The sequence below is a fragment of the Otolemur garnettii genome, unplaced genomic scaffold (genome assembly GCF_000181295.1).
Source record: "Otolemur garnettii isolate 467f Iridium unplaced genomic scaffold, OtoGar3 scaffold00001, whole genome shotgun sequence".
In the NCBI taxonomy this organism is placed as follows: domain Eukaryota; kingdom Metazoa; phylum Chordata; class Mammalia; order Primates; family Galagidae; genus Otolemur; species Otolemur garnettii.
Genome location: NW_003852396.1, coordinates 60486215 through 60513020, shown reverse-complemented (window position 1 = coordinate 60513020; position 26806 = coordinate 60486215). Strand labels below are relative to the sequence as shown.

At 45.0% G+C, this 26806-nt stretch overlaps 1 protein-coding gene across 1 annotated transcript in view; it reads right to left on the bottom strand.

Annotated features, from left to right (window-relative positions):
• The window catches only part of KIAA1549L (KIAA1549 like), a 280933-nt gene that overhangs the window by 68420 nt on the left and 185707 nt on the right, over positions 1-26806 (bottom strand). The window contains exons 8-11 of the mRNA XM_023510070.1: positions 26630-26689; positions 20925-21076; positions 15224-15395; positions 5105-5268 (exon numbers count right to left, since the gene is read on the bottom strand). Of these exons, the coding sequence (XP_023365838.1) occupies positions 5105-5268; positions 15224-15395; positions 20925-21076; positions 26630-26689 (548 nt within the window). The remainder of the gene's footprint in view (positions 1-5104; positions 5269-15223; positions 15396-20924; positions 21077-26629; positions 26690-26806) is intronic.

Sequence of the window (26806 nt, the reverse complement as noted above, 5' to 3'; positions counted from 1 at the left end):
CCTCCAACTCCTGGGCTCAAACAAGTCTCCTGCCTCAGCCTCCCAAGTAGCTGGGACCACAGGTGCCCGCTACAACGCCCGGCTATTTTTTTTGGTTGCAGCCATTGTTGTTTTGGCGGGCCCGGGTTGGATTCAAACCCACCACCTTAGGTTTATGTGGCTGGTGCCTTAGCCACTTGAGCCACAGGCCCCGAGCCACACGGTTTGCTTTTTTACAAAGCCATCGTCCAGGTGAAGCGGACATGAGTAATTTTCTTCAAGCATATCTGGGGCTAAAACTCAACCTATCCTATTCAGAGTCCATCAGAACTTGATAGGATTGGCAGTTCTCCTTTTAGCAGCTCAGTTAGAGAAGAAAAGCATCAGGAAGGCTCCAACTAGATTCAACAACCCACATCTAGAACTGTGTCTCAGAGTAGGATGGATTTCCTGCTAAATACAACAACTCACCCTGGGAAGTGTGGTCACCATCACTACTCTGAAACACAGAGTCTGACCCATATGGTGACCAGTGACATTCTGACGCCAGGAACTAGGATTAAGTTTCTGAACTAGTGTTTGCTATGGGAAGACTGTGTCTGTTCTTCCCCCTCCCCTTCCTTGGTGCCATATGAAACAGATCAGAGCCTTTACATGACATGACGTCCCCAGAGTACTGAATTGCCTGCTCCTTCCACAATCAATAGGTCACCAGTTGGATTCAGCTTCTGAAATGTTTCTGGAAGCTGTCTCTTCCTCCCCAGGCCCACTGTCTCTCTCTCTCCCACCTCAGTCTGTGGCTTCCATTCAGCTCCTTTCCCGGCATACCCTTGAAGAGCCTCCAAAGTAATCTTCCTTAAAACCACACTCCTCATTCAAAACATTTCAGACACCCAAATTCTTTGGCAAGGCATTAAAGGCCCTTCATGTTCCAGCCAAATCCATCTGCCCAGCCTTATCATTGTTGATCCAATTCCTGTTACACCCCCATCCATCTCCCCTATTATTTCATTTAATTTTGTTCTAACAACAGGAGCCATGCTGGGTGCTGAAGACACATGAGGAATAACACCTGGTTCCCCACCCTCAAGGAGCTCAATATTTTAGCCACCTTTGGTACTACTGGTACAGCACTGAGTACATTACATAAATTATCTCATGGCATCCTCACTATAGTTCAAGGACATAGGCATCATGGGTTCCCATTTTACAGATGAAGAAACTGAGGTTTAGAGAAGTAAACATACCCAGGCCCACACAGCTGGCCTGTGACGGAGCCAGCATTTGAGCCCAGTACTAAGTGATCCAGAGCCAGAACAGTGGATCACGGTGCCTCCTTTCCTGCTATAGCCTGCCATCATAGTTGGGTATTTCCTACCACACTTGATCCAGCTCTGTGCTGAGATTCCTGGTCTGTATGTGAGAAACTGTGTGTCTCCAATAGCAGCTAAGACTTCCCGAGAACCTAGTGATGAGGACAGCTGGTTCTGGGCCTATCTCCCCCTCCCTTCCCACTCTCTCTCGACTTTACCTTGCCCTTCACACTGAGTTGAAGTTATCTCGTGGATACTTCAGGTGACATGAGTGTCCAGAAAGAGAGACATTAAGGAATGATAGGTTTAAAAGGTGGCCAATGCCGTTAGGTTAATTACACCTGTGTTATTAACCACAAAATTCCCTGGATGTTCAACATTTGTGGCAGCAGAATACTCACACCTCATTCCATCCTCACGACAAAGCCATGAGGGAAGTAGGGCAAACATCAAAGTCTTCATTTTATAGACAAGAAAACAATCTTGGTGACTTGCCCAAGATCACACAGCTAAGTGGTGAATGACTCAAGACTAGTTGGCCCTTTACTCTTCTGATTCCCAGGGTAGTAATCTTTCACCCTTCAACTTAAAAATTTCCGGAGATTAATTAATTGCCCACTGAACACACTAGTGACTCTCAACTGCAGTAATACAACATCATGAAGTATCTATAATAACTTTAATGAGTTTTTTTAAATTATCAAATCAAAATGATCTTCAATAATTTCAGAGGTAGATACATTGCCAAGACCTTTTAAGGAAAAAAGTATATGTGACAATGAAAGACAACATGCATGTGACATTTATTACAAACCAGGCACAGTGCAAAGCAATCTGCATATATATTAACTCACTAATCCTCACAACCTTAGTGAGGTTAATATATATGCAGATTGCTTTCATATATAATTGAAATTGCTTTCAACATTGTAATCATTCCCACTTTACAGATGGGACAATTGAGGCACGAAGAGGTTAAGTAACTTTCCTGAAGTCATATAGATAGTAAGTGACAGAGAAAAAACAGTTGGCTGTTCTTAGCAGATGAATAACCTGTTCCAAGCAAATGTTCATGCCAACCATTACAGGCCCTCCAAGAGTCCTCCTGTGTCTGGATATGGCTCTAACAACTTTCCCCTAAGACTGTCTGTTCCAGGGACCCATGTTCTCTTCATTTGTAACATGAAGGGGAAAACTAGAAAAAAAAAGGTTATAAGTCCAATGACAAAGAGTAAAGAAAAGTGAACTGGAAGAAAGGTAACTGGAGCCGTGACACATGGTCCTCTTGCTTTTATCATTTTCTCAACATTCTCCCTGCAGAAGCCCTGCTGATGACCATGTAATAGGGTATGTCTATGATACCTTGTCCCTGGAGAAGGGTGGCATGTCCACGCTCCAAGGAAAGCTGCCCTCACCTCCTCTGCTTAGCCTGTTAGCTTTGCTATTGTGTCTCAGGAAGGACTGTCCTCCAGCACTGTTGCCTATGGCGGCAGGCTGCCTCCTGGTGTACGGACTGGCAGTGAAGGCTAACCTTTTCTTTCTGCCTTGTTTCTCAGCATTAACTGAATTCTGCTCACACAACACGAGGTTGTGAGAAGGGATGCGGGGGGTCTCTCCTCTCTCCTACACTGCAGTACCCCTGGCTTGCTCAGCATAAGAACTGTAGCAAGCAAGAGGCAGTTCCACCCTGCTGGCTCCCAGCGAAATCAAAGCATGTAACCAGCCTCACAGTGGGAAAACAACCAGCGCCACCACACACAGAAAACTCGGTCATCTTGTGAAATATAAATTTACTTGATTTTCAACATCAGCCAGGTATCTCACAAAGCACAAGGCACTAGGTAGGAACACAAAAGCAGCCACGGAAAACCACAAATGTTAATTTATTTTCGTTTCAAACAGCTTTTAAGCCAGAAGGTATGCTGAGATCATGAGCTGCCCAGCTCATCTTGGCAGGTTAATAACATTTTAGTTGAATCTATAGTGCCATTTACAACCTTAGTACAGCACGTGTCACATTCCTGGACTCCGGTGCAATTAGATGCTGGTCATTACTGTTATGTCTAAAAGGCTTACGTTGTAACTAAGCTAAGATGGGAATGAAATACCTTTTCTTGGAACAGTTTCTTGTACCACTGCTTGGGAAATTCCCCCTGTACGCTTCTTACTAACATCCTGTGTCTGGGAAGCAGGTGCCTTCATATCAACAGGAACAGAACAACATTCTTTGGGGTTTGGCTCTTCAGTAGATAGCGTCTAATCAAGCTGCAGCTTCACAACAGGTATGTTGATTTAACAAACAATAAGAATCCTTTGATTTTTTTTCTTCTCTCTTTCTCCTTTTTTTTTTTTTTTTTTTTGCTGAAGTGAGCTATGATCATCCAGAAAGAACTAAGGCATGTGTGACCCTACAAGGACAATCTCCAAAGCTGACATGCATTCTAATGGCTAGGAAGTGTGATGGGTAATTCACTGTTGCATTCTCACATAAGTAGACAGGGCTTGGAAATTCAGAGCTGGAAGAGGATTCCACCTGCCAAATCTCGGGGTTCAGGTAGGCGTATCATGAAGGCAGAGCTCAAAGACTCAGACGTGGGCCTCAGTTTGCTGCTAGCTGTGTGGTCTTAGATAAGTGCTGAAGTCTCTCTTTTAGGTTTCTTGGCAGTAAAATGAGGATAATTAAACCTTCCCTGACTATGACCTACCTCACAGGGCTGCTGTGATGAACAAATGAGGTGACAGGCCTAGTGAGCCTAGCAAATTATAAGACATTTAAAAATTGGGTATCACAGTTAGTACATTTCCCTCAGGGAATATCATGAAGGGAGCTACGTGTCTGGGAAAAGAGGCTTCAGAATTGCCTGGGCCACTTTCCTCTCAGTCTCCAGAGGCAGGTGGTGCAGAGTTGTGGTCTCCAGGCAGGTTTTGGTGGAGCCACTGAACTAGAGGGTGCTGGCTGTGGTCTGTAGCTTGCCTGCCACGGTAGCCTCTGAAGATAACTCTGAAGATCACTCCAGTCCCCGGAACAAGAAATGGTCTGAGGGTCTAATGTGTCCCCAAGAGACTTGTTTTAGTGAGGTCAGGCTGCTCTAACAAAATACCTTAAACTAGATGGCATGTAAACAATAGAAATTTCTATCTCACAGTTCTGGGAAGTCCAAGATCAAGGTGCTGGTATGGGTGGGTTCTGCTGAGAGCCCTCTTCTGGCCTGCAGGCTGCCTACTTTCTATATCCTCACAGGGTGAGAGAGGCTAGGGAGCTCTCCAAGGCCTCTTTTACAAGGGCACTAATCCCATTCCTGGGGCTCCACCCTCAGAACCTAGTCACCTCCTGAAGGTCCCTCACCAAATATTGTCACATTTGGGGGTCAGGACTTCAGGAAATGAATTTGGGGGACATGAGCCTGCAGACCTGTTTCTACTATCAGTTTTGCTACCTACGAGCCATGTGACCTTCACAGAATTGCACCCTCTATATAAAAGGAGGGAGTCCAACTGAATTAGCTCTAAGGGCCCTTTCAGGTCTCTCTAGCTCCTAGTTTTCTGTGCCTCTGTTTCCTCATCTGCAAAACAACGGTCCTTCCTCAAAGAGGGGCTGAGAGAGCGGCTGCACAAAGAGCTTTTGGAAACATGGCAGAGCAAGCATCAGGTAAGCTCAAACGATCAGGTCCTGACTCTAAAAGAGTCTCCTTCAAAATGACAACCTGTAACAATGCCTCTGAAGGCCATTACCACGGCCCCAAAAGCCAAGAAAGAGAAGGCAGCCTGCAGGCTTGGACCTGGACCCTGCCCCTGCCCCCGCCCCTGCATACCTTTGCCCTCTGAGGCAGGTTTATCATGGTGTCTGGCTTGAAGTCGTTCTTGTTCTTCCTGCAGAGTACAGCAGTGATGATGATGATGATGACTGTGACCACGGCGATGGGCGCCAGCACTGCAGCGATGATCCACAGGTTGTTGGGTGGGTTCTTCACCACGGCTGTGGGAAAGAGCCAGCAGGGAGCATGTGACAAGGAGCACGAGGAGGAGGAACGCAACCCAAAAATACCCCTCAACATGCCCACCCCCATGTGGAGGTTAAGAGGGTTCAGGTTCAGCAGCCTCTGCTGCTGTGTGACCTTGGGCAAGTCACTCAAGCCATCTGAGGCTCAGTTTCTTCATCTTTCAAATGGGGCTGTCACTCTGCTCAGCTGTGGTCCCCTCAGCAGGTGCTCCACAGTGCAGCCTCCGCTGTTATTAAGAGGAGGAGGAAGAAGACGTACCAGTATCAATTTCCCCCACTGGCAATGCCCAAGAGTCAAGAGAAGAGGAGAGAAGAGGTCTGAGGATTAGAAATGTGTGCTGGAGTCAGGAGGCAAGAGCCACCGAGAAATGACTTCTAAATATTGTTGTGAAGTCACCCTGTGAGGGAGCAATGAATAAAACGTTAAAGTGAGCAGATGGGTCTCCCCCAGAATAGCTGGCTGGAAGCTTGGAAATGCCTCCGTCTAATCAAAAGAATCAGGCTGTTCTCAGAACCAGAGCAAAGAAGAGTAACCAAAGCACTTGTTGGTTGGAAGAATGTGCTGTTAGAACAGTGGGTGCCTCCAGCGGGTAGGGCTGGACGAATTAATCCAGCACAGTGGCAGTCATGCGCTGTGTCATGACAGAGACTTGGCTTACACAGGTGTACACATTGCCAGAGCTCATCACATAATATATGTAAGATCTGTCTGTTTCACTGTAAGCAAATTTTACCTAAAACATGACAAATATTCAACTCTAATCAATATGTAAGCTCAAGAGTTTAAGGCTGAAGTCTATCCAGATTGTAACTCACTTTGGAATGCATCAAAAAATAAAGTGGATTGATGGAGGAATGGAGGAATAGATGAACAAACAGGCATATAAACATATGTGCTAAAAACGTGATGTGTGGGCTCCAGGGGGTGGGAACATAGGCGTTCACTGTGTTAAGTCTTTCAATTTTTTGGTTAAGTTGGGTTAGAAAAAATCTTTGACATGAGATGAATAAGTTTCCTCCAGGACCACTGGGGGAAATGCTTGGAAAATACTTCAGTCCAATCAAAAGTCCCAATAGATTCTTAGAACCGGAGTAAAGAAAACAGTAGCAAAGAGTGTCTGCAGGGAGATAGAATTACTGGAAGGGACTGGTGTCTGTAGGAGTCTACAGAAACAGAACTCATGGGCAGGAAAGGGCTTTCCAATGCCAGGAGGATGTGCCACAACTGCAGATGTGGGCACACTAGCCCGACACAGGTCTATCCTGGAGGAAGAGACGGGCTAAGCTTGGTGATACCACTGCTAATACCCTAACTTCTCTCTCACTCCCTAGATGGCTTCATAACTCATGGCTCAAATGCAATCTGTGTTCTGAGGTTGCTCATGTACATAGCTCCACATTTCCACCCAGGACTTCTACCCTGAACTCTAGACCCTTCCATCCAACTGCCAACCCAAATCTCCAGCTGGACACTCAGCAGACTCAACCAAATGTAGCATGTCCAGAGCCCAGCCTTCAACTTCCCTCTAAACCTGTGCCTGAGATATTCTCCACTCCAGTAAATGGAAACTCCTTCATCTAACTCCCAAGCTCATAACCCTGCCATTGACACTGACCCTTCTCTTTCACTCACTCCAACCCCTACTCACCAACAAACCTGTCACCTCCACATTCAAAACAGATCCAGGATTTCTTCAGTTCTATCACCGGCTCCAACGGTGGTCCATGTTACCAACACTCTCACCCGAGACACTGCAGTGGCCCTTCTCCCTTGCCCTTGTCTATTCAGAACACAGCAGCCTTAGTGGTCCTTCAAAACTCAGATCACAACACTCCTCTGCTCAAAACCCGGCAGGGGCCCTTACCCCATTCAGAGTCAGAGTGATCTGCCCTCATCCCCAGCCTCGCCTCTTTTTCTCCCCTGGCCTTAAACCCTATCACTGTTCTTTTCACTCACTCTGCTCCTGTCCTGCCAGCTGCCACCAGTCCTCAAACCTGCAGACATGCTCCTGCCTTGGGCCTTTGCACTGGCTGATCCCTCCACCCAGAAAGCTCTTCCCCTAGATACCTACCTGGCTTCTCCCTCCCACCCCCCACTTCCTTCAGGGCTTCCCACAGGGGCCATTATCTCTGTGGGGACTTCCTTGTGCTTTGTTATAAAATAATAATCCTTGCCCCAGGCACTCCCCATCCCCATCATCCTACCTTATTTTTCTCCAAAGCAGTGCTTTTTTACACACCAATCACCTGGGGATCTAGTTCAAATGTGGATTTTGGTTCTGTGGGTCTGAGGGTCTACCTTTATAACAAGCTTTCAGGTGATGCCCACATTGAAGCCCCTCCTTCCACCACACTTGGAGTAGCAAGGCTCCAACACTAGTATCACTATCAGACATGGTGCACCTGTCTCTGCTCGTCCTGTCACCCCGCCCCTCCATTACAGAGTACACTGCAAGAGGGCAGCAAGCTGTCTCTTGTTCACTGCTGCATCCTCAGGGCCTATGACGGGGCTTTGCATACAGTAGGTGCTCAATTAAAAGTTGACAGACTATGTATGCAGAATATCATTATCCCTATTGCAATTTGGCTCCCCACACAGGTTTTCTTACAGGCAAGAGTATCAACAAGTTAGAAGAAGTCCCATCTCTATGATAGTTCTAGTCTGTATTTTAAATTAGTGTACTGGCGATCTGGTTTATATATCAATCTTGTATAGGGCTGGTTAGAATGAGTTGGTCTTACTGCTACTGCTGAACTCTGAGGGCTACTAGACAATGCCGAGGACCAGACCTGGCATATAAAGACCCTAGTATGTGCCACATGGTGAGGACCTGACTAAGAAGCCAGCCAGACTTCCTCTCTGACTTCAACTGGTCCCTCATTAGCCAAGACTGACCTTTCATCTGGCTGTCCTTAGGATCAGAATACTATTAGTAGAAACGGGGCTGGGTGCAATGGCTCACACCTGTCATCCTAGCACTTTGGGAGGCCAAGGTAGGAGGATCACTAGGGACCAGGAGCTGGAAGCCACAGTGAGCAATGACGCCGCCACTGCACTCTAGCCCAGGCAACTGAGCAAGACCTTGTCTTAAAAAATTAAATACTATTTGCACAAAAGAACTTCTTTTCCACCGTTTTTAATCAGTGATTAATCACATTATTGACTTCAGAAAACAGCTCATTAGATAATGTGGTTCTGTTGACATTAAACACTTAATTGCTTCTGCTTTTAGTAATTCAGTATTTATATGTGAGTTTTATGTCATTAACATTTTTTAAAGCTTAGAGGTTCTTTGAAAAAAATCAATATGCCACTTTTGACTAGGCTATTTTATCCTGATGGAGAAAAATGGATAATGTATCCAGTGTATGTACAACTTAAACAAATATATATTTTTTCATTAGCAAGAATGAAATATTTATGCACTCCGATTTTACTCAGTTTCATGGTTTTAATGGATGTGTTTCTTCTTGGTGCAATATGTAAAATTCCTTCATGTATATTTAAATGAGCAGAGAATAGATTTACCTTGTGCACATTAATAAATTCCTTTAACTGTCAAAATAAGAGTAAAATGAGGTCACCTGAAGTCATCCAAACCCAATACGTTCATTGGCATAAGGATCTAAAAGTACAAAGTCATATCTGAAGGTGAAAAGGAATAGAATGGTTATTGAAATTGCAAGAATTTCAGTGGAGGGGATATAGGGAAAAAAAGACATGTTCTGAGCACAGTTGGTGGGTTAGACGCTGTGATAGGACCTCTGCCTGCCTGCTATTCTCATCCCCAAACTGCAGATGAGGAAACTGAGCCCCATGGAGGTCAGATATTTTTATGAAAAGTCAATTCTCTTTAGTAGTCGCAGTTAAGTTTTGAGTTAGCACACATGAGTGGAAGTATACAAATGCACAAGTATTTGTCAGAAGGAATGGTCAAGGGTTCAAATAATCTAAACACAAAATAAGTTCTTTTCACATGGAACAAATGTTGGAAGGAGAAGGAATCCATCAAAAATGTTTCCAGCTCATTTTTGCAGCTGTCACCTGTGTCTCTAACATTAGAGTTCACAGCTGGTGTGAGTGGATGCAGGGAAGAGTCTGCTCAGGGCCAGGAGGCTGGTGAGCACACAGTCCAGGCCACTCTTCTGCCAACCCTCCCACCCCCAATGGCTCCTCATCCTGCTGGCACCCAGCCCAAGAGGCCCTTGTGATCGTGGTCCCTGGCCTGCACCTCAGTCCTCATGACTACTACTCTGTCCCCTCCAGGCCTCTGCCCTCTGTCTAGAATCTGGTCCCCAGATATCCTAAGGAACTGTTCCTGCCCTCTGCTCCTTCAGACAGTTACTGGGTTACTCAAGGGTTACTTCTTCAGTGATCCTCTTCTGGATGTCCCAACACTTTTAAATTGCAACCATTATCTTCTTGGCATCCGGCAAGGGTAGGAAACCTGCAGCCTTGAGGCCACATGTGGCCACTGAATCCTTGAGTGCAGCCTCTTGACTGAATCCAAACTTCATAAAACAAATCTCTTTATTGAAAGGATTTGTTTTGTATCAGTCTCCCCAAGGAGAAGCAGACTAAAGCAGGAAGTGTTGTGCCTTATGTGGCCATCAGACATTTATCTCAAATAAAAAAATGCCACCTAAAACAAGAAATAGGCTGATGCTTTGGGGAAGAGGACTCATGCTCATTTATTCATTCAACAAACATTTATTGGACACCTACTATGTGCCAGGCACTGCTCTAGACATGGGAGAGTGTAGGAAATGGACAAAACTCCCTACCCTCTTTGGAGCTTACATTCCTGAATGGGTTGAAACAAATAATATATTCAATCTCCCACATAGGTGGGGCACCTGTGGCCTCCATCAACTGGAGAACCGCTCTGCAGAGCCCCTCACTCCAGACCCTGCAAATGCAAACCTCCATCAGATACACAGCTGCTTCCTTAGGAGTGAAATGCTACCAGAGGTGGTGGGGGTTGAGCAGGCATTGCACACTCCAGCCTTGGCCCCAGAACTGGAGATTTTCATTAGAACACACAGAGCACTAATTGTCTCTCTTCAGGGGGACAAAGTGTCCAACCCTATGACTCTTTATTCAAAGTCCTCACCTCAGGTTAACATTGCAGGCTGATTTTAAAACTACTGGGAGAAAACAGGACTTTAAAAATCTCTGCCCTCCTCCTCCTCATTGGCCTTATCTTTTCCTCATTTGCTCCTGGGGATGAAGATCGTTCTCCAAATCTGTCCTCTTGCTTTCTTCTTCCTTCCACTGGCTTTATTTCCTTCCCAGAAACTCACATTTTTCTGAGATTTTAACTCTAACCTACATCTACAAAATTCTCGAAGTTTATAGTATTAAATTGAATCTCTCCCTTAAATTCCAAACATAGTTCCTAACCCTGACCAGATATCCTATCAGCACCTCCTCCACATCCCAGCAAGACCTCTGCAGTATCCCACCAGCACCTTTGATACATTGTCATCACCTTAGACTCAACAGGGCCCAAACAATAAATGATCTTCTTTTATCAAACCCCCTTCTCTCCAGCTTCCTTATTAGCCCCTGTTCTCTGTACTACCTGGGTTCTCAACCTCCAAGTCTCCTTCTTCTTCAACCCCTCTCTCCTTCAGTCCTCCTACATCACCGATAAAGAAGACATGCTGCTGCCACTTACTATATTCTAACAGGTGCCTCAGGACACTACCAAACCCTTTACAGGCAATGATTACCCCTTCCAACTTTCTGAGTAGCTCTATTACATATGTGTGTATAATATATTACATTATATTACCATTTTACAGGTGGGAAAATGAAGATCAGACAGGCTAATTCATTTGACTCCAATCTCCACTACTGGAAAGTAGAAGAGCAGGGCCCAGCAGGGCCCAGACTGCCTTAACTCCGAGGCTCCCCTCTCTGCTGCTACAGTGTCCCCTCACCATGGGCCTCTCTTAACACCTGGCAGCCCCATCTGGAAGGGTGGATCCTTTGCCTTTCCAAGAACAGAGTCACGCAGGAACTGGGCTGGATGTTCCAAGATGAAGGGGACGTGGTGCCTGCTGGTAAAGAGCTCACGAAGGAAAAAGACAGAAAACAACTCACCATTGCTTGATGCAATCAGGGCAACGGAAGCCCCTGGAACTAAGGGAGCTGAGTGCTATGCCTCAGAGGCCAGGAGAGGCTTTGAGAAAGAGGGAGCATACAGGATGGACGCTCCCATGTGGTGGGAGCATTGGATATGAAGGAGAGAAAAGCAGGAGGGGAAAAAAGCCTGAGAACGACATCGTGAACACCTGGTGAGTGCCTGCTGTGAAGACACATTTTAAGGAGTTTGGATTTTATTCTGTGACAGAGAGCCACCAATTTTTTTTAAAGTGTAGGCCACATCAGGTCAGAATCCATGTATGACAATGATTCCAATTACGAGTGGGAGGCACATCTATGTAGAGTGAGTGAGGGTGAGTCCTTTGGGCAGCTCCTGCCACAGTCCAAGGGGGAGAGAATGATGGAATGGGGGAAAGGATCTGTAAGTGAGTGGAGAAGGGAGCCAAGCAGACTAAGCAGATGTGAGGAGATGAAAGAGGACAGTTGAAAGGGTTACCAGGTGGCAGCTTTGCAGACAGGCAGAGCATGGCTCAACTCCTGGATCTCCAAGCAGCAGCTGAGCCCGGCCCTCCCACGCCACCCAGATCCTCACTTCCAGATCTCACCTGATGGGCTCTGTCTCCTCTGCACAGGCTCTGGACCCAATCCACTGTTCCCCACCAACTGCCACTTAGCCTCAAGCTTTTCTCTTGACACTCCATGCACTCTTGCTTCCACCTTGGACCCAAGCACCATAAGCTTGGGGCGGAAAATTTAGAGGTCATAGAACTGACAGGTCAAAGTAGCAGCTGTTCTAGGACAGACGTGATGGAGAGGACAGGACAAAGTGCCAGGAGTGAAAGGCCCCACTAGAGTGACAGGGGCCTGGGTTGGGGTGTCTCTAAAGGATCTGGGATGGTGAAAGAGGGGAAGAAATGGCCACACATAGCAGTGAGGACCAAGAAGATTGGAGGCACTCATTCTTGGGGTGCAATATTGCATCCCAGCTCAAATTCCACCATAAACTTGGCCTTGACCGCCAGCTTCATTTCATTATGCCCAAGGGAGCAGAGATAGCATCTCCAGGAAACCATCACCAGATAGACCCTGTACTCTGATTCCCCCGGACCCTGTGGCCCCCTCCACTGTGCATCAGGTTCCGGCCCCTCAGCCACTCAAAGATTTTGCTCCTACAAGTCCCACCTCTCTCTTTATTATGGCATCCCCATTGGCATTCAGGCCCACGCCACTATCTGCCATGTGCCTCTCTCTGGCAAGTGCCCCAGTCATCAGAATTCTCCTATTCGCCATTACTACTTTCCCACCCAGTTTCTCTCCTTAGCCCTCTGGTCCTGACCACTCCCACCCAGGTCACAACAGCCACCTTACCAAAGCCCATTAATCACCATCCTTATGTTACTCTGCCTCTCAAGAAAGAACACTGGCACAGTAGCTCAGTCCTCTGCAATTCACTTTCTCTGCATGTTTTCTGGATCATCCCCACTCTCCTGGGCTTCCTCCCACCACCCCCACCCCCGGGGCTCCTGACTGGTGTCCTCTGCTTTCCAACATGGATTCCCCAGGGCTCTCATCTCCTGGTGATTATCACCTACTCCCTTAGCTGTAAATGTTGTTTCTATGTTGATAACTCCTAAGTTCATGTCTCCTGAGCACCACGTGGATGTCTGCAGTCAACACCCCACACCTAACATATCTAAATCCAAACTCTCAATTCCATCTGCCAGCCCCAATAATCAACCTCTTGGTCCTATACCTTTTGCATCTCAATAAATGACACTACACCTAGTGCTCAACCCAACTCCTAGGAGTCAGCCTTCATTTCTCCCACACCACCTCCTTCTCCTGCCACACACAGAATCCATTGTCTTATTCAGTGGACTCTGTCCCTGTAGATACCCCAATTCACCCCCTTCTCTGAGTGTCCACCTCTAGCACTTTCACCTCTCATCTGGTACCTGCAAGGGTCTTCACTCATATTTTCTATGATGTATGGGAGAAAGGGATGAGACCAGCAGTCTGGGGAGCCCACATAAAGAGCACGCAGCAATACAGCTGAGGCAAATAGTTGACAGGTTCTCAACGAGTGTGGACACCAACTAGAAAACCCAGGAGAGATGACCTTCCATGCCCTTCCCTGCTCAAATACTAACATCTTAACGTATGATCTTTCACCTTCAATTTCCTGCATTTCCTTTATAGCCCTTGTTTGAGTCCTCAATGCCTGGGCCACCATAGAACAGTGATTTCCAACCAGTGTGCTGTGGAAAAGAATTTTTTTTTATTTTTTTGAGACAGAGTCTCACTTTTTTGCCCTTGGTAGAGTGCTGTGGCATCATAGCTCACAGCAACCTCAAACTCCTGGGCTCAAGTGATCCTCTTGTCTCAGCCTCCCAAGTAGCTGGGACTACAGGCACCCACAACAACACCCAGCTATTTTTAGAGACGGGGTCTCACTCTTGCTCAGGCTGGTCTCGGATTCCTGAGCTCAAGTAATCCACCTGTCTTGGCCTCCCAGAGTGACCATGCCCAGCACCCCAAATTTTTAAAGATCATTAATTACATTATTTTCAAAAGACATTCAAAGCACAGTTAGTATACTCTTTTTTAAATCTTTCTTTTTTGATCAACATAACGTAAGTGTGCCATGGAAGTTTAACTATAGGTTCCAGTGTGCCATGAGATAAAAAAGGTTGAGAAACACTGCTGTAGAGCCTCACTTGTCCTGTCACCTCCTGTCTCCTCCTATCCTGGACATAGACTGACCTCTGAAGAATGCACAGTTTCAATTATGTGACTCCACTGCTCAGAAATCTTGCACAGCACCCCCTGGCCGTTCTCCTTCCCTTGCCATGGAAGGCCTGACTCTCCCATTCAGTACACCCTTGTGATCCCATCAACTCCTGCAGGCAATTAGAACTCTTGGTTTTCCAGCACACCAGGTACTTTTCACCTCCTTTCTTTTGCTCTTCCTGCCCCTCTCTCAGGAATCCCCCCTTCCCGTATGATGAAGCCTGTGGGTGTAACCCAGTTAAAAATATAGGTTCCAAGTCTAACAGATCTAGATTCATATCTCACCTACCTAAGTACTTTTTTTCTGTGATGCTGAGCAGGTATTTTAACTTTTAGGAGCCTCAGTTTCCTCTCCTACAGTTTGAATCTGAGTAAACATTGCCCCAGTGAGAGTGGAAAGTGAGAACATCCAGGTAAAGCAACGGGTACAGCGGCTGCCACAGGAGAGGCTATTCAAAGAGGCAGCTATTATTTTTCATATCCTTCCTCTGTTTGTTCTTTCCAGATGCCCCTGCAAAGCAAGCCCTCCCTCTCCTGGGCCCTGTGTCACGTTACCTTCCTGCATTTGATTCCACTGCGACTTCGTTAACTCCTCTTGCTCCATAAAAAGCAGAAACCAGGGCTCCCACTTCTGCACATCCTCTAGGACTAAGCACGGTTCAAGCAGGACTCCATAAATGCTTGTTGAATCAAATTAGTTTTAATTTCCCCAGCACACAAATATAATCTCAGCTATAGTAATTTTTTTCATAGCTGTTCACTGAGATTATGCTGAAGAAGAAAACTAAGTAGGACTTGGGGGCAAAGTGCTATCATTACCATCATTCCAATATCCAAAATGTATCCCTTACCCAAAGCCTATTCCGTCAAACAACACAGAAAACATAGCTGGTTGACTTAAGTAAGAACTTTCCAACATGGAAATAGGGTTAGCTCTGAGACTATGAACATGAGTTGGAGAATCACTTTGATTTGCAAGGAATACTTAAACGGCATGAGAAATATGAAATGGAAAGACTATCCCCTTACGGTCAGCCTGCAGAAGGACGACGTGATGCAGGGTCAAGGCCATCCTTTGGGAGTCAATGGTGCTCAGGATCTTGGCAGCTGCAGTCCCCAGCAAAGGCTTTCCGTTGTACAAGGTGTAGTAGGTCAGCTCCGCTGGGTCCTTCGGGCCTGGCACACGCTGCATCTTTACCATCTTTCGGAAAAAGAGAGGCTGTGTGTTTACAGGGCATCTTGCACTGACCCCGTGATCATTCAGGCAATCAGCAGGCTCTCTCCTCCCGACTTCTGTGGCTAAGTGGACCCACAAAGGACATGTTAGACACCAACCTTTGCATCTCTCCCTATAGCCAACATTTCAGGAAGCCTACTTGCACCAGAGCAGGAGACTGGGAGGAGAAAACAGCCGTGAAAGATGTGAACATCTAAAAAGAGCAGTTTGAGGTTGGAGAAGAAAACATGGGATAGTGATGTTACCCAGCCTCCACAGAACTCTGGCCTCATTCGAAAATAGGCCTTCACATTTAATTCAGGGCATGTTAGGTTATTCTCCAATGAGACTTTTAATTTCAAGTATCTACAATTGCCAGAAAGGAAAGAAAAAACTTTTATGCTTGCAGCTCCAATGATCTCTGATATAAGCAGGATTTCGAAACTCTAAGTTCTTTTTCTAAAACAATATTGCTACCTTTTTTTTTTTTCCACTGTAAAAGTTATATATAAAACTATAGGGAAGTTTTAAAATATGGAAAAACATCAAGAAATGAAATAAAATAAAAACATTCTATACTCTCTCGACCACAAGCTCATTATTATCATTGTGAAGCGTTTGTTTCCGTTTTTGTTTTTTCCCACCAAACCTTTATTATCTATCACACTCTATATAACGTATCTTGCTATTTTTACTTGTATCTTTTTATGGCCTCAAATATAACAAAAGTGTAGGGTTTATTTTACATGGTATTCTAATGCATACCTCATAAATTTATTTGACTAAAATCTTCAGATTGTTACTAATTTTTTACTATTGCAATTAAAAATTGATAATCATAAATAGTAAAGCATAAATTTTAAAACCTACATACCATTCTATTATATGCACGCCTGGTACATTTAACTAACCCTTTATTATTGAACATTTATGTTATCAACTTTTTGCTGTTAAAATTAACAATTGATAAATGTATATTTCCCAAAGTGTATGTTACGGAGCGTTTCATAGAATAATAAAAGATATTACCAAAAGGTCTATAGCACCTTTTTTCATAATAATGAAAATCTTGAAAGTTCTAAAGTCATTAATAACAGGCTGAATGAATGAATTAAGGTCTAGTCCCACAAGGAAATAACACGCAATAGTGAAGATGAGTGAACTATGGCTGTTTGTATCAACACGGATGAATACAAAAGCCTGATGTTGGGCTATACAATTCAAAAAAAGGCAAAACAACACGATGTACTATTTAGGGATACACACGTGGATAGTAAAATCTATATGAAAAATACAGACATGATTTAATACGAAAGTTAGAATAATGCTCAAGTCTGAAGGGAGGGAAGTGAGTATAATCAGAGAAGTTTCTGGGGTAAGTTAAGCGTAATCTTCTTACCCTTTGGGCTGTGGGTTCTTTCTATTAGTGTTCTCTGAATTCTGCATATTTCTTATACTCTTTCGTATGCACACTATATATAACAATTAATAAATAGATATTGGCTCGGAGCCTGTAGCTCAAGCGGCTAAGGCGCCAGCCATATACACTGAAGCTGGGGGGTTTGAATCTAGCCCGGGCCTGCCAAACAACAATGATAACTATAACCAAAAAATAGGTGGGTATTGTGGCTGGTGCTTGTAGTCCCAGCTACTTGGGAGGCTGAGGCAAGAGAATCACTTAACCCCAGGAGTTCAAGGTTGCTGTGAGCTGTGACGTCACAGCACTCTACCCAGGGCGACAGCTTGAGGCTCTGTCTAAAAAAATAAATAAATAAAAAATAAAAAAAAGATATTACTACAACCCAGTAAAAAATGGGCAAACTATCTGACAGACATGTCATAAAGGAAGATATTGGAATAGCCTAAGCACATACACAACGCTCAGTGGGGGGCTTCAAATTGAAACCACAAGATACCACTATGGATTCATCAGAATGTCTAAGAAAGACTGACAACACCAAGTGTTGGTGACGATGTGAAACAATTGGAATTCCAAATCTGGTTCATGGGAGTATAAATGGTACAACCACTTTGGTGAAAGGTCAAGCCATTTCTTAAAGAGTTAACATATACCAACCCGATGAACCGGTAATTCCACACCTATTTCCAAGAAAAATGAAAGCACTGGCCACACAAAGACTTGCAGAAGAATGTTCATAGCAGCCTTGCTAAAGAGCTGCAAACTGGAACCAGAAGAATGGATAAACATACTGTAGTATATTCACACAAGAGAACATGACCCAGTAAAAAATAAAATAAAATAACATGGATGAATCACCAAAACACTGTGCTGGATCAAAAAGCTTTACCCAAAAGAGTATGTGCTATAGGAATCCATTTGTATGAAGTTCTAGAACTTTGATCTGCAGTTTGGAAGTGTAGGGAAATGTGTGTTATGGAAAGTGTATGAAAAATGATATATGTTTTCAAATACAAAATAGTAATATAATATTAACTCCAGAACCTAGATAGTGAGCATATGGGTGTTCACTGCATAATATTTTCAACTTTTCTGTGAATCTGAAAATGTTCATAGGGGCAGCTCCTGTGCCTCAAAAGGGTAGGGTGCTGGCCCCATATGCCAGAGGTGGCAGGTTCACACCCAGCCCCAGCCAAAAAAAAAAAAAAAAAGAAAATGTCCATAATAAAATGTTGGGGAAATGTAGACATTACTAAAAACGGGGTCTTGTTGACATGTGAATTTGGAAACAAGTATGTCGAACAAAATTAAGGAGATTTTTTTTTACTTCAGGTCTTCCTAGAGTCTGGGTATGAAAATATGCTTTGAGAATCTTTAAGAAGGGGCTATGGGATACTGACTTGCCCCAACCACAGACAGCACCTTTGCCTCAAGGCACCTGATGGGATTATTTTTCTGGACACTCTCTGGAAACAATGTCCTTGCTCTTTGTCTTTGCTTTCTCCTCCAGCTCCTTAAGATGAATTTCTAGGAGTTAGTTTGTGAACATCTAAAAGGTTCTTTTCTAAATTACTCACTTGCCATCCAGAAAGGTCATACTCATTTACTCTGTTTAAAAAAGCTCACTTCTGGCTTGGCGCTTGTAGTGCAGTGGTTACAGTGCCAGCTACATGCACCGAGGGTAGCAGGTTCAAATACGGCCTGGGCCAGCTAAAAAACAACAATGACAACCACAACAAAAAATAGCTGGGCATTGTGACAGGTGTCTATAGTCCCAGCTACTCGGGAGGCTAAGGCAAGAGAATCGCTTAAGCCCAAAAGTTGAAGGTTGCTGTGAGCTGTGATGCCATAGCACTTTACCAAGGGTGACATAATAAGACTCTGTCTAAAAAAAAAAAAAAAAAAGCTTATTTCACCTTATCCTCATCATTATTAGGTAAAACTATTTTGCTAGTCTTTGGTAGTGAAAATGGCATCTTATTCATATTACTTTGACTACAAATGATGACAAACATTCAAAAAATTACTAGTCATATGTATTTCTTCTTAGGATTCAATTTTTGTAATATGTGAGCTAGAGAAATATCTTTAAATTTTAGACATGTAAATCTCCATATTCATGAAGGAAGCTCATCTTTTAAAATGACCTGAGCCCAGAAGAAAGGCCTCTGGGTGGAAGAAGGATACAAGCTGCGTAGAGTGAATTTTTAGCGGGGAAACTTGGGCATTTTCTTCTTTTCCCTATTGGGAAAAAGGTGGGGAGAGTGTTAATATAACAAGGAGGAAGGCGAACAACCATTCAAATATCTAATAACTTCACTAGATTTTGATTTAATAGCAAATTCTTCTTACCAACATTTCTTTAAGGGTGAAGTTAGAAGGTGATCTACAGCCCCTGTCAATTAGAGATTTGCAGAAATAAACCCCCACTTACTTCCCTGACACTTTCCAGGTAGCTAAAGGGGCCACATACACTAAGCCCATAGAAGGAAAGAGAGAAAGAACATGTCTCTGGGCCCTTTGAGGTATGCGGAATGTGTTAGGCTTCTTAGGTTTACAAATAACACCAGGATTGTAGTGTGGTCCTTTCTCCCCCTTTGGCTGATGCAAATCCCATTTCACAGCTGTCAGAGCACCAGTGACTTCTTTTTTGTCATTTGGCAAAGTGTAAATTACTGAGCTCACATGGAACCTACACAAAATCCACCATCACCTTACCTCACGATGAGGCTGTCACAGACCACAAAGATTTTAGAACCAATGCAACAAAGGGTCAAATTCACCAACTGTGAATGGAAAGACTGGGAGTCTCCATCAGGGGCATGATGCTGACTCATACAGGGAGATGTGTTCTAGAGGACGGCTTATTCGTACTCACAAGATTGCCTGGGGACATGATCTGCAGACAGACTGTGCCAACAGCTGCAATTTCCCTTAAAATGCTTCCTCGTAGTGTTCAGTTACACTCTAGATGTGGTCAATGACCAATCAGGGGTTCACACGCCAGGAGTAGTCGTCTAGATTCCAATGAGGAAATACCCACTCCAGAGGCAGCTGCCAGGAATACTTCTGTTAATTTGATCATGGTCAACAGAGCTTTGCTGATTAGCATTACCATGTTAGAGATGGGTTTTCCTTGGTGAAATTACGGGTACTCAAAAAATACGTGGATTGGCTAGAACATGCTACAGATGCCCCTACATCTGCAGGAACTAGATAAGGCAACCAGAAAGGCTGAGAACCTTTACCCCTGCCTTGATCAGGTTCACTCAGGAGCAAACCCTGAGAAGAGCTGAGTGCTGGTATTGATCTGAGAGATATAGGAACTGACAGGAGGGTGAGCAAGCGACACAAGGATGGGAATGGAGTCTACCAGTGGTGTGTTATTGAGCCAGCTCCCCAAAGAGGGTGGTTAAAGCTTGATTCTGTAGGAAAGCTCTAGAAATGATCTGAAACATACATTTCAGAATCCTCCTACCAAAGAGGTGAAAGAGCTGGGATATTTACACCTTCATCAGTCTATCCCAGGCAATTCTGGCCAATATGGAATGTGCAAAGTGGAATTCAGGATCTCAAGAGATCCCCAACAAAGATCCAGGGGCAGCTATTAGAATTCCAATCAGCGTGTGCAGCAATGGTAAAGAGATACAGGCAGGGCCCCTCTAGTGCCTGCTACCTCTCCCTGGCCTAAATCTCTATGTGGTCAGGTGTTCACTATATGCCTGGAGGGTTCTTTTCGTTGAAAATGACTAAATACAGATAACAGAACCCTGCCATTCATAGTAGTGGCAGTGAGATGGCCTAAATGGACAGAGAGCTGGACTTCACTGAACTTACAGAACAGGCTGATGATGGAGTTTGTACTTGCTTACGAAGAACTTTGTTTCATCAGTACCTGCATGTGTGCAGATTTTGTTCTGAGACTTCCTTTCTTTATAATCTAGTTAGAGATAAGGTAGGAGAAGGAGCTCTCAATACCAAAACCTGAAAATAGTGTTGACTAAACGGCTTTTTAAAGTTTGCAGCATGGATGGGCCACTGTACACCTTTACACACAGCTATTAGAAAACCCCAGTGGCTTTGCACACACCCACCTGCACGGTGTAGCTTCCCAGGGTGGTGGCTCGTTTAAACCGCCGGCCTTGTTGCTGGGACATCATGAACAGCTGGGCCAGGCGCTGCTCCATGACCCGGGCGAAGCTCTGGTTGTGCAGGCCCACCAGTGAATTGTCCACACCCTGCAGCACTGTGGACGCAGAAGGCAGAGGTTTTTGCTAGTTTTCACTCAGAAGTCCCAGCTCAGGACTACCCCTATTTTATTTTTCCTTCTCAATAGCTTTGCTGAAGAACCTGGGCTTCACTCTGTAATTCAACCCCTTACATCTGGGCAAACTGCCTTGTTCAGCATCTTCATCTCTCCCTCTTGTGTGCAGTCCTTTTGGTGCCCACCCTAAAGCTGCCCAGGGCCCCTCAGGTCCTCTCCCATTCAAACACAGTTCAGATTAATGCAAAGTGGGTTCTCTCTTGGTTCTGGCACTTGCCAGCCAATAGACCATAGGGAAACTCTGGCCCTCCCTAAATCCACATCCTTCTCTATAAAATGGGAATAAAACAATGCACATCACAGCAAATACGTCATAGCAAATACTCCTAATTAGCAAAGCTCCTAATGAGCTTTAAGGTTTAAATGAGATGGGATGGGATGGATAAAACAGCTTAGCATAGCACCTAGAGCAGGTATGGGAAACTCCTTTCTTTCCAAACCCTCCTCCACTGTGAGGCTTCGTGTACACCCAGGGCTCCTGTTATCAACAGGTAGCTAGTCCATGTAGGAGGGTGTTAGTGCACACCAGGGCCATCCTTAGACTGCTATATTCACTTACTACAAGGACAACTGCCTTTCTCTGCCTACCCCCAAGTCCAGTCCTTGCTCCACGTCCCTTGGGAAGCACATTTCACCCCAAACACACAAACATTGCCTACAATCACAGTCATGTCAAAATTTTAAAAATGCTAAAAACAAATCTCATCCTCTTAAAGAAACCAAAATTTATAAGGGCTGGGAATGTAATATAAGACTTTTCACTTAATAGAGTTTGTTCTACCACAGTCCAGCCAAGGATCATCAACACCACCCATCTACTAGGATTGGGAAATGGTTTGGACATAAAGAACGTGTGGTCATTATAGTGTCCAGTACAACAGGGCGCTGCCAGCAGCAAATTCCAAACAACCACATTCTGTATGAGGCCAGAGCAAGCAGCTGGCAACAATGAGATACAGAGAATGATGTTTAAACGGATCAAGAGAGAAATAAAACCCACAGCTGGGTCTCAGAAATTACTTCTTTGAAGCCATAAATGCCAAATAATCCCCCTGGAGGGTTTAAAGCAACTCTCTTTCTAGGGCCCTCAGGAGGGGCTCCCAGCTCATTCATCAGCAGGATTCCTGCACACAAAGATGAAACAAGGCCTGCGCTGTTCCCAATGCCTCGGGTCCCTGAGAGGACCCCTCCCGACATAGCCAGCAGGCTGAGGAAGGGCTGGCCTACCTGCTGGCCCAGATAGAAAAATCCCTGCACTCACTGGTTCAAAGATGCCTCCTCTAGCAAAATTACAGCTCGACCTGCTGACAGATTGCTTCCAAACAGGCTTCTCCTGGCCCCGGACCAGCCTGAGAGAGGGGATGTGGGAGAGTTGCAGGGCATCATCGTAGATTATTTTGCAGGTATCTCAGTGATGATCCAAAGGCAGACATCAAATATAGGGAACAGTCAAGAGCCTCCAGGTGACAAATTCTGCAAAGGTACACCATAGATGTACCTATTGCCACTGAACTATACACTTAAAAATGGTTAAAATTTTATGTTAGGTGTATTTTATCATAAAACTTTTTTTGGAAAAAGAAATGGTCCAAGGAAGTGCAGGAGGCCATGGGGCATCCCCACAGAGTTACAGGGAATCAACAACCAGGCAATCCCAGTGTTTCATCCCTGCTGTTGGCAAAGAGGATGAGTCCTTCCCTGGGGGTAGCCGGGAGAGCTGGGGTGGAAGGCAGTTTGAATCCTGCCACCCACTTACTGAGCACTCTGGGGTAAGTCTCTGAGTTTCTCTGAACCTCAGTTTCTCATCCAGGAACACGGGGATCCCATCTACTCCTGATTTTGGCATTGTGGAGCACAGATGATCTGATAAAAATGCTTTAGCATAGTGCTCCGTGGCGCTTAGTAAATGGGAGCTGCTGTTGTCATCATGTGCCCCCTTCTTCACTAGACACATCCTTAAGAGAGGAAGAAAATGACACGGACAGCATGGAAATGTGTCCCAGGATGTAACTCCTCTCCCTTGCCCTGAGAAGCATGGCAGGCCCCCTGGAAGGCAGCAGGAAGGGGTGTGCACCCCTGTCTCTCACAGTGACACAGAAGCTGCAGAGCCATAAAAGATCAAGCCTGGTGCAGGCATCCGGGAAGCAGGTGACCCTTTTAGCATATCAGCCAGGGCTCTCTCTGACCACCCAGCCTTCAGTCTCCACTAATTCAGCTTAGAAGAAGTGGGCAAGTCCCCAATGGTGTTCAAAGGAGGTGATTTTACATCACTGCTCTTATTCCTTCTTGATTTACAATCACCCTGGGCTCTACAATTCCAACCATCAGGCCTGGCTCTGCGTTCTATACTCAAGATGGTTTTATTTGTGGCCAAATCTTATACATCCAGCACTGAGTCTTAATGGTCAGCTAACCCCTCTCCCTCATCCTAAAGGTGAGAGTGTGAAGGGCAGAGGGCCTCAGGGCTTGCTCAAGGACACCTAGCAAATAGCAGAGGTGAGACCAGAAGAAACCCTTCCATGGTTAAATCCATTGGGTGAAATAAACCTGAGATGGGCTCTTACCTCCCTCGGGCAGTAATACTGAGTCTGAACATTTCTATCTTGCCTCATACATACAAACCTGACTGCAGGGTCCCTGGACAGAAGGGTAGCCCCTAGAAAAGAGGGACCACAGGAGTCACCATAAGCCAATGATTCCCCATCAAGGTGAGACCCTCGCTCTGGGAAAAGAGAAGTGAACAGCTTGCAAACATCTATTTAAGTTTAGTTGGAAAACAGATGAAAACACGTCAGGCTTTTATAATACAAGCCGCAGAAAGGGAAGTTGCTCCAAATCGTCTTAGTTGTTAGCAACAAGCAGAAGACAGCGCGTGATGCCTGCCTGGAAGTGAAGGCTGAGCTGAGCTCCCTTCACCTCTCAGCTCCCCATGCTCCACCCCTTCTGTGAATGAAGGGGCAGGTGGGTCGTGGCTACCCAGGGGCACAGAAGGTGGTCGTGGGCTAATGGGAAAGTAGAATGGTCATCCCGATACCTGGCTCCAGTCCCTCCCCAGCCCTATCGCTGACCCAAAAAGCTCCAAGATGGTGATGGAAACCCCCAAGTGTCTAATCACAGACAGCAGTGACAAATAAGGCTTTCGTAAGCGAGTGGGGAGAGGGTTAAGTTCCTGGAGAGTCCTGAAAACAAGGCCACGTGTAGAGCTTTTTATGAAGGCTAGTCACCAAATTAGAGGCAGGGCAAGACAGGGGTATTTGAGGAAAGAGCATCACAGGACGTTGTCCTGGACGGCCAGGTGTTCAAGGGTGGATGCATTATCATTTAAAGTAAACCTTATAGTTAAGAGATAAGGGAAAATGTCTGCAAGTTAAAAAGTACCATTCCTTGTGGAAGAAACATGATTTTGTAAATGTTACATAACCTGCTGGCTCCAAAAATGTGTTGCTGGGTTAGCATTGTTTCTCTCTTGGGCATAAACTCTGATGGGTTGGTTTTTTGCTAGCCTGCTTAGCAGGCAAAATAATCTCTGCATATCTACGGCTCCACAGGGGTAGGGGAGGCCAGAAATGTAATTTTCTGCAATTTAAAAGCGGTCTTGGGTGGGTGGGCTCCATGGATCCATGGTTAGAGCTCTGGTCTTGTAAATCAGGGGTCTCAAGTTCAGTCCTCGCTGGGGCCTCCTGCTGATTTGAAAGGTGCATACTTTCCCCCACAGTAATTGTGAATAAATGGTAGCTTTGAAAAATATACAGAACAACTTTAAAAGTGGTCTTGAGCAGGCTTCATTAAGCAAGGGGTATACACTCCTCAGTTAGTCTCTCAGGTGGCGGCCCATCTGCTGCTTGTTTGGGACTGCAAGTGAGGGAGAGGATAGGAGCCAGAAGAAGCCGTTTGAGGATGGCTGTGGAGGCTCATGCCTGTAATCCTGGCACTCTGGGAAGCTGAGGTGGGAGGATCCTTGAGCTCAGGCATTCAAGATCAGCCTGAACAAGAGTGAGACCCCCATTTCTACCAAACCAGAAAAATTTTAGCACCTCTAATCTCAGCTACTTGGGAGAGGCAGGAGAATCATTTGAACCCAAGAGTTTGAGGTTGTAGTGAGCTACGATGACACCACTGCACACACTGTGGTAACAGAGTAAGACTTTGTCTCAAAAAACCAAAAAGTAGAAAACAAACAAGCAACAAAAAAAATACTGGAAGTTTGAGACCAGCCTGCTTACCCAGGTATGGCTTCCATCTCTCCTCAGGATGATCTGAATTGTGTCCTTTCAAATCCCTATGTTGAATTCTAAGCCCCCAGGACCTCAGAATGTGACTGCACTTGCAGACAGGGATATTAAAGAGGTAATGAAAGTAAAATGAGGTCATTAGGGTGGCCCTAGTGTAGCATGACTGGTGTCCTTATACAAAGAGGAGATTGGGACACACACAGGCCTAGAGGGAAGGCCACATGTAGATACAGGAGAAGATGGCCACCTGCAAGCCATGGGGGGAGGCCTCAGAGGATGCCAACCTGGGACACCTTGACCTCAGACTCACATGTGTGAGAAAACACATGTCTGTTGTTTAAGCCACCCAGTCCGTGGCCCTTTGTTACAGCAGCCTGAACAGACTCATAGACTTCCCCTTCTGTTCCTTCCCTCTCTGGCTGTGCTGGTCACTTCTCTTCCTACAAACTTCTGTTCTCCCTTTGCTCTCAAACCTGGTTTCTCTAACTTCTAGAACTACTGTCTGGCTTTTGAAAAACATAAACAAGAACTTTTTTGCCATTCCATAAAGCTTTTCTGGAAAATGTCAAGGAATAGAAAAGACGCCGCCACCAGAACCCCTTCCACTTCCGCCCGCCCTCACTGTCAGCACGCGCTGGATTAGTGTGGGTGCACAGCTTGCACCAAGGGAGGGAGACAGCGCACGCCTGGCCCTCCTCTGACTTCAACCTGGGTTTCACAGGGCAGTGCAGAAAGGCCTACCGTCTATAGCAGCTAACCACTCACATGGACGTGACCTAGACGTCCAGAAGTTAGTGCTAGAAACTTCTTTTTCTTTTCTATTTTTTTATTAGATCATAAACACATAGGTAATGTATACATTAATGCATTTATGGGTACAATGTGCTCATTTCACATAGAATTAGGAACATTTACATCACACTGGTTAATACATACCTCATCTCGTTTACTTAATTATTGTATTAAGACATTTATACTCCAATAGGGCCACTTTTTGCAAAGATGCCACTGGGTAAGGACTGGAAAGGTGGCGTTTCTGAACTCTTTAGCTAATATTCATCTTCAGTGTGATGTCTTTTCTTACCCCACTTATTCTGTTCACTTCTGGTCCTATAAAAGTAACTCCCTGACTTTTAAGACAGGACCGAAGAAAGTCCCAGTCCTATAACTCAATGGCTTGCAGTGTTTAAAAATGAGTCAACCTGACAGCACGAAGAGCAGAAATGACAACAGAAGGGATTACCTGTGATTACCCAGTAGTCTCTGGTTGTTTCTGATATATCAAGGTTGGGATATTCCAGTGCTACAATAAACAAGAAACACACCAAATTACTTTCACAGGATTTGTAACTATTGTTAAGGGAAACACACGTAAGTGACAAAATAACAAGAAGCTAAATCCTGCTTTAGTGCTTTTTGC